General features: G+C 39.1%; 1 protein-coding gene and 1 long non-coding RNA gene across 5 annotated transcripts in view; one reads left to right on the top strand and one right to left on the bottom strand.

The window, feature by feature from the left end:
• Positions 1-13,788, bottom strand: part of LOC140519712 (uncharacterized) — an 83,840-nt gene that overhangs the window by 17,103 nt on the left and 52,949 nt on the right. The window lies entirely within an intron of this gene.
• LOC140519711 (epididymal-specific lipocalin-8-like) overlaps positions 1-13,788 on the top strand; it is a 30,314-nt gene that overhangs the window by 8,910 nt on the left and 7,616 nt on the right. The window contains exons 1-3 of one of the 3 annotated variants that reach the window (XM_072633020.1): positions 6,125-6,217; positions 8,166-8,302; positions 10,223-10,293. In XM_072633020.1, coding sequence (XP_072489121.1) covers positions 8,217-8,302; positions 10,223-10,293 — 157 coding nt within the window. In that variant the 5' untranslated portion in view covers positions 6,125-6,217; positions 8,166-8,216. Of the gene's footprint in view, positions 1-6,124; positions 6,218-6,256; positions 6,408-8,165; positions 8,303-10,222; positions 10,294-13,788 lie in introns of those variants that run through there. The other 2 variants (XM_072633018.1, XM_072633019.1) reach the window with 2 other exon arrangements.

The raw sequence follows: 13,788 nt of genomic DNA, 5'->3' as shown, positions 1-13,788 counted from the left end.
TTAGGATTTAGAGCAGATAAAGGGAAATATTGAGAAATGTGATACAACAGAATGAGTATGAGTTTTAGAGTTAGAGGACCTGGGTCCCAGCTATCACATACTAGTTGTGACTTTGGAGAGCCATTTGACCTCTCAAGGTCTTACTTGCCTTCCTTAACTAGTTTCCTTGTCTGTAAAATGAAAGAGTTGGACTCAATGACCTCAGAGTTCCCTTGTAATTCTAAACCTATGATCCTACTATGAAATAAAGCTGGAAAAAAAAAGTTGGAGAGTCTTTGAAAAAGTGGAGGGCTTTGAAAGTCAAAGCTGAAGAATTTAAAGTTTCAGAAATTTGGAATACAGGTAAAAACACTTATTTAGGTTTGTTGTTCAGTGGTTTCAGTTGTATCTGATTCTCCATGACCCCATTTGGGGTTTTCTTGACAAAGATACTGGAGTGGTTTGCCTTTTCCTTCTCCAGCTCATTTTACAGATGAGGAAACTGAGGCAAACAGGGTTAAATGATTCGTCTGGAATTACCCAACTAGCAAGTATCTGAGGCCTGATTTGAACTCAAATCTGATTTGAACTTTGAAGGCGAGTCTTCCTGACTCCAGGTCTGGCATGCTATCTGTGCCACATCGCTGCCCTGATTTGGGTGTTTAATGCCTATCTCAATCTACAGGTAAACTCCTTTTCAGGCTCATCCCCTAACATTTCCCAATGAAAGCCTATGTATTTATTATAGGTAGCCCAAGTACTTCCTCAACTCCATGCCTATGCTTAGGCTATACCCTCTGTTTGTTATCCTTTCCAACTTCTATGCAACTGCAGCTAAACTTTTGTCCCCTCCATGAAGCCTTCCTTAAGCACTACAGCCAGTAGTTATTGCTCCCTTTTCTAAATTCTTATAGCACCCATTATACATGACCAAATACTGCAGTAATTTCTGTGTATGTCTGATATGCCCAACAATAATATAAACTTATATATAATAATATATATTGCATCTATCTATATAACTATCTATATTATAAACTTCAAGAAGGCAGAAACTGTGTTTATTCTTCTTTTTATCCCCTCAGAGTACTTAGCATAGTGCCTCTCCAAGGTACATGTTCAATAAGTATCTGTTGAACGGATATCAATAAATTAATTTTCCATTAGGATACCCATATTGAAAAAGACATTCCCTTGTAGATCACTTTCTTCCACCCTGGGCCCATTTTGGAAGGTGTGGATCTGCATATGACAGAGCTCCACTTTTGTGGAAGATCCAGGAAGCTCTATCTTGTGGCTAAGATATGCTGAGTGAGTAATTTTTGCTTAACAACCCGATGTGAATATAAATCCAAAGCACCTGTTCCTCTCCATTCTCTCTAATACTTTCCTGAAGTTGCTTAGAACTGACACCAGGGAGAATGAAGGTCTTGCTGTTATGTGCCCTGCTGGGAACTTTTACAGGATTATATGCACAAAAAAATGCTCCCATTCTGGAGGATTTTGAAGAAGAAAGGGTAATATCTATTTCTCACTTTTGGGATAAATGTCAAGGCTCCAGTCCTTAGGAGAGTGAGAGGGCTGGTTGGAATTTGCTCAGGATGGGCAGTCATTACCTGGACAGCTTCTGCACTCAGAAATATTGGGGGGCCCTCCCTGGCAACCTAGACTCCCCTCCTACACTAAGTCTCTACAGCTTTGGAATCTGTCCTGATTGTGCTATTATTTTAAGGGCAGGAAGAAAAAGTTGATTATGATTTTGAAATGAATCATAGCCTTAGGAAGAATTTTTGTAAGAAGCTGTTAGATTTCAGTGGAAAGAAGGTTCCTTTGAGATCAAGAGCTCTCCCAGAATGTTCTTCTGTGCCTCTTGGGAGTCTGACTTTCCCAGAAGTCATAAAAGCTAGCTCCCTTACAAGGTTTCAGGAGACTAGTTTGCAGTGACCCCAGTATTCCTTATAAGAGAACTAGTGGAAAGAACACTGGATTTGTAGTCAGAGGAACTGGGTTTGAATCCTGGTTCTACTGTTTATGGGTTAGCTAGGTGATCTAGCAGATAGAGTACCAGGCCTTAAATCAGGAGAGAGACCTGAGTTCAAATCCAACCTCAGATACTAACTAGCTTTGTGACCCTGGGCAAGTTTGCTTCAGTTTCCTCATCTTAAAATGAACTGGAGAAGGAAATGGCAAAGCACTCCTGTATCTTTGCCCAGAAAATCCCAAATGGGGTCACAAAGAGTTGGATAAGACTGAACAACAACAAATCTGCTGTTTATATATTTTACCTTGGGCAAGTCATTTCATTTTTTGTTTCATTTTCCCCCTCTGTATAATGAAAGCATTGGACTATATCGTCTCTTAATGTTCTTTCCAGTTCTAATCTATGGTCTATATTTGGGAGGACTGTTGATTAAGGGGCAGAAAGGAGAAAGCCTACTTATACACTGCACTCCTGACCTGGCAACTTTTTGCCTACTTGTGCAAAGGAAAATTCAACAAGCATTTATTAAGAGTCTGTTGTATACACACGGTGCCAGGCAATGGGGAAAAAAAGGACAAACCAAAACAGCCCCTGTCCTTAAGTAGCTTACATTATGTTTCTTTTGGATTTTGAGAGGATTTGGTTGTTGTTTAGTAATTTCACTTGTGTCCAATTCTTCATGATCCCATTTGGGTTATTTTATAGATGAGGAAACTAAAGCCAAGAGGGATAAGTGACTTACCTAGGGTCACACTGCTAGTAAGTGCTTGAGGCCAGATTTGAATTCAGGGAGAGCAGTCTTTCTGCCTCTAGGCTTGGCATTCTATCCACCACACAGATTAATTAATTAATTAGATTAATTAATAGCTAATGGTGAACATTTATGTAGCACTTACCATGTGACAGGCATTATGCTAACCACTTTATGTGATCCTCACAACTCTGGGAGATAGGTGCTGTTATTATCCCCATTTTACAGATGAGGAAACTGAGGCAATTGGGTTAATTGACTTGCCCAGGGTCACACAGCTAATAAGTGTCTGATTTGAACTCAAGTCTACTGAACTTCAGGCCCTGATGGTGGATGAGTTCTGGACCCCTAAAAGGAAAAGACCATGTCTTTGCCCCTGAATTTTCCACACATCTTTACCTAGATACTCAACCGTCTTTTCAACTGTCCTTTCTCTGTGGCTCTCCCTCCACTTGACTCCTTTCATTGTCTGCACCTGGCCTACCCCAGACTACTTGCCACTGCTTAATCCCATCACATCTTTCCACAGTCTTTTTCTGTATAAAAATACCAATCTTATTCCCATTAAATTGTGCAGACTCATTAGGAATCTCACTCACTTCCCCTGGCATCACAAATACTGCAGATTTGCTAGAAATCTTGCCCACCTAACTGGTGTCATAATAAAAACTCATTACTCTGGTTAAAAAAAGGCTTGAGTGGTCAAATTTTTTTGAGGCAGACCCACCCTGTACCCTTGCATTTCTATGTTCTCAGCACCCCAAATCTCAACAGCCCCATACTCTATCCACTTCATCATCTATTTGGAATGGATTTAGATCTGCTTATATGTCTTTGAATCATGGATTAAGGTCATTATCTCACAAAATTTTGGGGCAGTGAAATATATCTTCATTGAAATAACTTCTGGGAGTGTGAAATTGTAATTTTATTGGATCAAATGACTTTGAGTTGGTTTAGGCTAATGGCAAAACTGAAATGCAGAGAAGTGATTTGCTCAGTAAGAAAAAACCAGGATTCAAACACGTTCTCTGACCCAAAATCTCATCCTACTTCCCAATCTTGATGATTCTTTTTGCAACCATATTTGTCCTTAGCAGGACCTGCTGCAATTTCTATGGATTCAGTCCTAGTTTAGCTAGTTTAGAACGTATAGAAAAGGCCATGAATTTCTGAAGTCATAGTCTCTACTTTACTTAACCTGAAGTTAGACTTCAATTCAAATTTGAATTTAACTTCAAATACTGAGTGACCTCAGGGCAAGTTATTAAGTGTTATCTGCCTAGTTTCCTAATCTTTAAAATGGGGATAATAGGATCTAATTCCCAGGGTTGTTTTGAGGACCCTATGCTAGAATATTTGTAAAGCATTTGCAAACCTTAATCACCATGCAAATACTAGCTATTATTATGTTAACTATTAACTAAAGGAATTCAGGGAGGGAAAGCCAATTACCATTTAATAAATGCCCTTAAAAAGTCCAGATAGTTCTTATAAAAAGCAATATAGATCCTTTCACCCCAAAACTGATAGAGAATTCCAAACCTTGTGTTTTTTTAAAAAATTTTTATTTCAGTTTTTAAATTAATAAAAATCTATTTTTTCTTCTTTTTTCTTCCTTCCCTTCCCCACTAAAAAAAAAAACAGGAAAAGAAAAACAAAATCCTCTTAAAAATTATGAATAGTCAAATGAAAACAAATTGCTATGGTCACTGGTCATTGAATTCAATAGTTTTGTGAGACCCACTTAAACCCCTCATCACCCGAAAACCTGGATTAGCCAATTGGAGAGGATTATTTGAGCCTTTATCAATAATCCTTTGCTGTGCTCTCTGAGTGAATCCCAAATCCTCCTCTTGTATCAACAACCACAAGACCAGATTAAGCTGGCACAGACGTACTTGAGTCAGGGGCACTTCCTTGCCTTAAGGAAACTGTAATCTTGGCTAACAAAAAGGATAGACATCCTGAGTCAGGAGCTCTTCCTTGCTTCACGGCTTTATAATCTGGGCAGCCTAACCCCAAAATGAGCTCAGTTACTGACTGCAGTTCCCATATGTTCATATGCATGTCTACCCATTTTGAGAGAAATAAACATGTACATTTAGTCTAATTCTGTTTTTCTTTCTTAGAACTCTAGAGGCTGATAATTCTCAAGTCTTTCAACTGTTTGCCTTTACAATGTTGTTTTACTGTGCAAAGTATTCAAATTCTGGTCACTTTACTCTGCATTATTTTATACTAGTTTTTCAAGATCTCTTTGAAATTGTTCCCTTCTTTTTTTTAATGACAAAATAATATTCCTTTACATGCATATACCATAATTTGTTCAGCCATTGCCCAATTGATGGATATGACTTTAATTTATAATTCTTTGCCATCATACAAAAAGCTGCTAGAAATTTTACATATGGGTCCTTTTCTTCTTGTTTTGATCTCTTTGGGGATATATTCCTGACTCAGTTTGCGGTTGCTGGGAATCCTGAAATGTCAGGGTACAGGGTGAGTCTGCCTGGAAAGAATTCAAACACTCAAACTTTCTTTCAGTCAAAGTAGCAAGGTTTATTGTAATGCCAATAGAGCAGGCTAGATTCTTAATGAATCTGTGCCTTGATGGGAGTGAGATTGATACTTATATACAAAAAAAGACAGTGAGAAGATCTGGATGGCATTAAGGAGTGGTAAATAGCCTGGAGTGGCCCAGGTGTGCCAGTGAAAGTAAAGAGGGTTGGAAAGGTGGAGGGATTCAGGGACCCCCCAAAGACTAGAGTACTAGAGACAGTCGTCTGGAATGAATTTGAGGACTCAAGCATTCTTGAAGTCAAGGTGGTAAAGATTTATTATTACTCTTTTCAGCAGGCAAGAGTTCTTAGAGAACCAGTGATTTAAAAGGGCTACAGGTAAAGTTCAGATAGGATAAACTATAGGAAAACATGTGCCAAATATGCTAACTAGGTGATTCAGGGATTAGGGAGTGGTTAAGGAGTGGTCAGTTCTTAAAGGAACATGCACTTTTGGTATTTACTGTTGATAATGTTTAATATAAATTTTAGACTTTAATAAGCGCCAAAGTTTGAATTAAGAAGAGCCTGAACCTAATAGTTCCCTTTGTTTAACTTAGAGGATGCCTTTTGATGTCAAGCAAATGGGACTTCCTTACCAGACCCTTCTTCTGGCATCTTAGTGATAAGGCCTGGGTTGTAACTTCAGCTTTTGTCAAACTCTGTTAAGGCCTGTCTGTTATCTGGGTGATGGGACCTTTTCCTTATCTTGAATTGCAGAGACATGCTGCGGAAGGAAGATGCCCATAGCTTGGGATCATAAAACCCAAATGAGGCCACTCTGTTTGCAATGTGTTTATCTAAGAAAACTCCTTCCTCATGGCAAAATGTACTTAAGACAGTCAATTTCTGTACTAAGGCAGCCAGTTCTGATCCTGGCTCCATAGCGCTATGTAACCGTTTTCTTTATGGGGAATTGATCAATTAATTAATTAATCATAAAATGTATGTATTCAGTCTGTTGCCTTTTCTTAACAAGTTTCCAGGTCAACACTGTGCAGGCATTTTATCCAGAGCTCATCAGAAAATAGCAGGGAGGTGTGGTTTTAGTCCTGAAACATCACTAAGTCAACTAAAGATTAGGGTTGACTGAGAAATGCCCAGGCTGTCCCTATCAATGTCTTGTTTTGACAAGGTAAATGAAAGGGAGTATACATATATCTAAGTCTAGAATACGCACAATGAGGAGTTCAGGATAGATGTGATAGGTCAGAGAGTAGTAAATATCTTTATGAACCAGTACACAGTCAGTTCAACCAGTACACAGCTAGTTCAAACTAATAAACTCTGTAGGTGCAGCGGGCACTGTATCAGGAAGAGATATGTTTTGCTAGGGCATGCTGTCCTAGAGATGGGGCCCACTCATGAGTAATTGTTAGGCGTAGTGTCCTTGGGCGAGAAACTGTCAGTGATAGTGTTTTGAGACTAGGGAGAAACATGATTTTGGAATTGGGGTCCAAGCACAGGTACCCAAGCACCCCATCAAAAGGAGTTAAGCGGTCTGACTTGGGTCAAGAGGACTGTGAAAGGAATATTAAATGATCTGGGGCAGGCAGAGAATGAAAGGATTGTTGAATATCTAGGTGCCCTGGGATAAGCCAGATACCTCGGATGAGAGGCTAGTGATGTGGGCTGCTGAAATGTATGGGAAAATTTAGGGTCTAGGTCCCATCACCCCATCGTTCCAACTAGTGACATCTTTAGACCAAAGGGCAATTCTATTTTGTTTTTTCAAAATACTATAGTAGGAACATCTGCCTACTTTTTTTCCATTTTTGCAGACTTACTTATTTAAATATTCTGGATGCTAATTTAAACAAGTTCCAGCACATCTTTCATTCATTGTATCCTAGAATTGTGAGGAACATACTCCATTCCATTATGGAATAAAACAAGCATTTCCATAACAGTATAATAAAAAAGATGAAACTACAAATCTATTATATACAACTTTCTATTCCTTTTAAATACATAACTTATCATGTATATTGATTTTTTTTCTTTTTCTCTCTTTCTCCTCCCCCCATTGCTACCATTAGACACAACATTTCCCCACCTATATACATATATATACACATATATACATGTAAAATCATTCTCTCTATATTTTTATTTATCAGTTCTTTCTCTGGGATGCAGATAGTATCTTTCTTTATATGTCCTTTGTAGTTAATTTGGGTATTTATAATAGTCAAATTGACTCATCTGCTTAAAGTTGTTCTTAAAACAATCTTGCTGTTACTGTATACAGTGCTCTCTTGGTTCTGATCATGTTGCTCTTCATTAGTTCATGCAAGTCTATTCATGTTTTTCTAAGATCAAGCTCGTCATTTCTTACAGCACAGTAGTACTCCATCATAATCATACACCACAATTTGTTCAGCTACTCCCCAACTGATGGTCATCCCCATTATTTCCAGCTCTTTGCCACCACAAAGAGAGCTGATATGAATATTTTACTTATTTACCATTATATTTTTTAGCTTCAGTAATGATAGGTAACCTTTATAAAGTACTCTAAGGCTTGCAAAACATTTTACATATATTATGTCTGTTGATCCTTATAAAACCTCTGTGAAGTCGATGCCATTATTACCCCTATTTTATAAGTGATGAGTACAAGAGATTGTGCCTTGTCCAGGGTCAACTCTTGGGTTTCTTTTTTTTTAAATGAATATTTTATAAAAAATCATTCCATTGTAATGCAACTTCCTTCCAAGGTAACCCTTTCTAAGTCACTCTGGGCAGACTCATGCAAATTTATCATTGTCTCTTTTGAGCCCCTCAGGGTTCATGGAATCTGATCTGGGGTTAAATCCATGAACTATAATGTTTCCCTCCCTGTATCCTGGGTAAAGGTGATGGTCTTACATGAGTTGTCTATACCTTTCAGTTCATAGGCCTCTGGTATGAAGTTGGGGTCATCTCCAATTCTGACGTGTTCATGAAACCAAAGTTTTCCATAAAGATTGGAGTTATGCTTACGGCCCTTAATCAAGGAGGAATATTTACAATGATGATATATGACAAGTAAGTACAACAATGGAGACTCTGTAACCCCACAGTACATATAGGTTATTATCTCTGAGCCTATACTTTTTTTCCCCTTTGGAAAACAGGCATTTATTACAAAGGGGCTGGGCACGAGTGAGGTTTAAGGGAATGGTACTTCTTGCTGGAGCTTGGGGAATCAGACTTTACAGAGAAGGGCCATCACATCCTATCTGGAATCTATATTAAAGGATGTATAAGAAGTCCCTTCAGGTCCAGACCTCTGTTTCTCTAATGGAGAAACCGTGGTGGGGTTTCCTGGTGGGGTACCCTGGTAGATGAACCATGAGAGGAGGTGAAGGAATTGGAGAGAGACCACTCTGGGAAATAGGGGAAGGTCAGGGTGACATTCATTTCCAGCTCATCTTTGTGGAAGTCCTTTTGTCTCCTGCATGGGATATTACTTAGGAGTTATGTAGCTTCTGTGCTGCACTTTGTGTAGAGTCTTGAAGTCATTTTTCCTCAGTATAACTAGTTTGTCTTTGCATTCTAGGGACACTGCTGGGAAAAATGACAGCAATAACAAGTCCCAAACCCTCAGAATTTCTGAATTTCTATGAATTTCTTTTTTAAAAAATATTGTCTTATTTGTTTTCAGTGCTCTACAGTCACTACAAAACCTATGAATTTCACAAAGTTCTTCTTTAGTCAAGGGGTGGGAGTGAGTGGAGAGCATGATACCAAGACTGAGGCTGGGCCCCTTCTCCTTTCCCTTCAAAGGCTTCCTTTTAAAGCTAGAGGTTTCCATCTCTAAGTTGCCAGGTGCTTAAGTCCTAATTACACATTAGTTTTCCAGTATTATATAAGCCCCACTGGGTATGATCAAGTCCCTCAACCAATCCTTACAGAGTTTTTATCACATTTAGTTGAAATGTCTTTAATTGAGTGATTCATTAGAGACAACCTGCCCTCTTCATACCCAGTTCATGCCTCTGATTATACTTAATTCAATTAATACATGTTCCCACCTGATTAAAAGTAGCTGGGTTAAATAGAGTGGGAGTGATTAACTCAATTAATCCCCACACTTACAGATGGATTAGAAAAGGATCAGACTGAAATTGAGAGATTGGTTAGGGGTTATTGCAATTGTCCAGATGAGAGGTGGTAAAGGCTTAGATTAGGAGGGTGGTGGTCATGTGAGTAGAGGGAAAGGGAATAATAGAGAGATGTACAGATGGGATTGTCAACATTTGACAAATGATTGAACATGGGGAACGAGGGAGAGTGAAGTATTGAGGATGACTTCTAAATTTCAAACCTAGACTACTAAAAAAATGGTTGAACCTTCAACAGGAATAAGGAAGTTTATAAGTTTTGTGTGTATACTGAGAAGATGAATTCCATTTGGGATGTATTGGATTTTAGATGTCAATGGAATATCCAAGTAGAGTTTTTTATCAGGCAGTTGGCAACCTGGGGCCAGAGCTCAGAGCAGAGATAAGAACTGGATTATTGAAATTTGTAATCAACTGTTTAGGGATGACAATATCCAGCAAGCAGGGGGTGTGAACATGCATACACACATACATATATGTTCATAAATATATGTGTGTATATATATATGCATATATATATACACACATATACATGTAAGATATCATTCAAGTATAAAAATGGACAAGGAGGCTATTTCTTCTAACTCTCCACTTAAGAAGCTTCCTAACCCTTCATTGTTACCCCAGAGCTTTTTCTAGTATAATAAACTTTTATCCTTGATTATAACCAGTGGATGCTAGATATGAAGCACTACCATGTCACAGTGAGGGTTTCTGAATTTTGATCATGTATATAGTAGAGATGGAGCTTTATATGGGTTTCCAGGGGGCCAGTCTTGTGAATGTTTTTATAGGACATGGTATAAGTAATGTTCTGATGGGATCTTTGCTGCCTTTCTAGATATGGTCAGTGTGTATTGGAGCAGTTTTTAGCTATCCCGATGGGCATTCCAGGGAAATACAGAATTCCTCGTAAGTACTTTATGGACTTTTGACTATCGCTTAGTGTCCTACCACAGTTGGATGGGTTGTGATTTTTCTAATGAAGGTATTGGGTTAGACAATCATGCTATAATTCTACCTGCTGAGGGACAGCCACTTTTTAATTTCTAAAATCCTGTGGTTTAGCCCAGTGATTCCTAGCATTTGTAAGTAGGAGAGGTAACATGATAGAATGGAATGAGTGTAGGCTCTGGAGCCAGAGGACCTGGGTTCAAATCTTAGCCACATATCTGTGTGACTTTGGACAAATTATTTAACATCTTTGTGCTTCAGTTTCCTTATCTGCAAAATCAGTCAGTTGGATTAGATGACCTCAGAAGCCCCTTCTACTTATTTTTATCCTGGAAAACTTTTTATTGTAGATGCAGTGGGATAGCTGGACACAGTTTAGATCATTCCAATTTTGTAAGTCAGATATAGGCCTTCTTCTTTCCATCAGGCCAGATCCTTATATTGACTCTGGCCACGTCAATGTCATACAGCTTCTTTATCACCTGCTTGAGCTGATGCTTATTGGCCTTGATGTCCACAATGAAGACTAGGGTGTTGTTGTCTTCAGTCTTCTTCACAGCAAACTCAGTGGTCAACGAAAACTTAATGAGGGCCTAGTGATCAAGCTTGTTTCTCCAAGGGGCACTTTTCCAAGGGTATTTGGGGTGCCAAAGTCTTAGTGTCTTGGGTTGCCAGAAGGTGGGGAATGTTTGAATACTCTTCTTTTTGTAGCTATGGACACCCTTCAACACCACCTTCTTGGCCTTCAAGGCCTTGGACTTGGCTTCTGTTTTGGGAGGACAATGGCTTCCTTCTTTGCCTTTGGTGCCATCTTGGGGGAAAGGTCTTCCCCTAGTTTTATGAGGAATTCTTTTTTGATGCCAAAATTTTTTTGTACAATAATAATTAGTACAACTATTACAGTACAGAGATCTTAACATTTTTTATTTTTTAGGTGCATATTTTCTTTCAAGATACATTAATTGTACTACTACTGATTTAGAGAAAAGACATGCCAAGAAGTATATACAAGCCATAGTCACTGTACTTAGAGTTTCAATAAATTAGTCAGAACTTAGGAATCTCCAACTATGTACTAGACACTGTGCTAAGTGCTGGGGCTTTAAAGGAAGACAGAAGACAGTCCTTGTTCTCATGTTGTCCATAGTCTAATGGTGAAGACATGCAAAAAATTATTTTCAAACAAGTCGTATTCAACATAAAATGGAAACGATCAACAGAAGAAAAGCACTAGCATTAAGAAGATCAGGAAAGGCAGAATATGGGAAAGTGGATGATGAGGTTTTTAGGGCAGCTAGGTGGTGCAGTGGATAGAGTGCCAGGCCTGGAGTCAGGAAGACTCATCTTCCTTAGTTCAAATCTGGCCTCAGACATTTACTAGCTGTGTGACCCTAGGTGAGTCACTTAATCCTATTTGCCTTGGCTTCCTCATTTGCAAAATGAGAAGGAAATGGCAAACCATTCTAGTATCTTTGCCAAGAAAACCTCCAACGGGGTCATGAAGAGGGGAACAGGGTTGAAATGACATAACAATAAGACAAGATTTTATCTGGGACATGAAGAGATCCAGAGAAGCCAAGAGGTGGGGGATGAAAAGAGAGAGCATTCCAGGCATGGAAGCCCACCCAGAGAAAATGCCAAGGAGTCTGGAGGTAAAGTTTCTTGTGTGAGGAACTCCCCTGGTGTCTGGGAACTCGTGGGAGATTGATTGAATTCCCTCTACCAATTCAGGTCATGTTCCACCACTTAGCCTTAGAGAAAGCCCTAAGAGGTTAAGAGGCTTGACTAGAACCACACAGATAACATGTACCAGAGTCAGGAAGACCCAGATCTTCCTGACTTTAAGGCCATCTCTATTTATTATGCCACATTGTTACTAAGTATATATAACTAGTAATAAAATAAGGCTTGGTTTACACAATAATACTTGAGAAAATGTCAGGTGTCCCCAAAAGCCTTAGTATGGTTTTAAGCTATTAAAGACTTTCGGAACTCCCTGTATGTGAGGGAATTGATTTCCTTAATGTGGTGGACCTTCTGCATGTTGGAACCTGTGTAAGAGATGAAATGATTTCTCTAGGATCTCATGCCTAGTAAATGTCAGAGGAAGGATTTGTAAACCAGGTCTTTTTCAGACTAAGCCCAGCACTCTATCTGCTATGCCAAGCTGTGTTTACAGAGAAACTATAATGACCAAAAGATTTTACTATGCAACCAGTCATGCTTTTGTATCCTGTGGGAGGTTCCTCACTCTAGGACCCTTAATTATACCATCCCAGGTTGCAATTATTGTGTGGGACTGAATCCACTAAAAAACCCAAAGTTTGTAAACTCCTATCAATGTATTTCACTTATTATAGTCAACCAGAGGGCACACTTGGCTCATAACAAAGGCATTTTAATTAAGTGGCAATGTAAATAAAAATAGTCACAGCACATTCTCCCTACAGAAACCTTGAAGAGGCAATGTGGAATAAGGGAGAGAGGATCAGCCTCAGAATAAGGAAGACCTGGTCTCGTAATCTGCCCTTTATACAGACTGTCTATGTAATTCTGTGCCAGCCACTAACTCCTAAGGAACTCCAGGAAATTCCTTAAGGATATAAATTGCGTCGATAACTCACTGGTACTTCCCTATACCAGCAATTACACCTTCTTCTCTAAAATGAACAAATCACCAATGCCTTGAATTTGCTCTCACACAAATGCATCCACATTCAATGGGAAGAATGACCCTTCATTGAATGTATGTGTGGAATACCCATGTATTAAGGCACACACAGGCAGGGAACGGGTATGACCAGGGTACACATGAAAAGGCCAATTCAAACTTTCTACATTGTTGAGCTGCTGAAGCCCCATCCCACCATCACTGTGCTATTTTCTGCCAGTCTCATTCCCCTTTAGATGGTATTCTCCTCTGCTCTCTGTCAGAGTATGATTGCTCATCCAGTTAGTCATCAGCTCTGGCTATTTTGGGGGACACTTAATACCATGTACAATAGTTACTATGGACTCTATGATTATATAAATATATCTTTAGTTCTTCTAGCTATTTCTGCCATCCATTGGGGATGATTCTGTTGTTAATAAGGCTCTGTCCTGCAGAGAAGACAGTATCACTCTTTCAGTACTCTCTATCAACCTGCTATTTCAGTTTCCTTTTGAGCCTCAGCTATATAGTCTTTACCAGAGGTGTTAAGGTCAGGGCCACCAGCCATTCTCCACCTGCTGGAGGCGATGTGGTTAGTAAACCTCTTATCATCAAAGGGGGACTACACATCTCCTCAGCCAACATTCTTCACAGCAACTGCTATGAAGGTCTCTTCTTTTTTCTCAGCTGGACTTACCAGCTAGGTTTCTCAGTAAATGATCATGAAGCTCCTGTCTTTTTAGACCAGATGTATTAGAAGATAAAAACACCTAGGCTGAGATCAGAGTCATCCCTTGAAT

The sequence above is a fragment of the Notamacropus eugenii genome, chromosome 1, assembly GCF_028372415.1.
Source record: "Notamacropus eugenii isolate mMacEug1 chromosome 1, mMacEug1.pri_v2, whole genome shotgun sequence".
Classification (NCBI taxonomy): Eukaryota; Metazoa; Chordata; class Mammalia; order Diprotodontia; family Macropodidae; genus Notamacropus; species Notamacropus eugenii.
The sequence above is the reverse complement of the archived record's forward strand: the minus strand, read 5'-3'. Positions and strand labels throughout refer to the sequence as shown.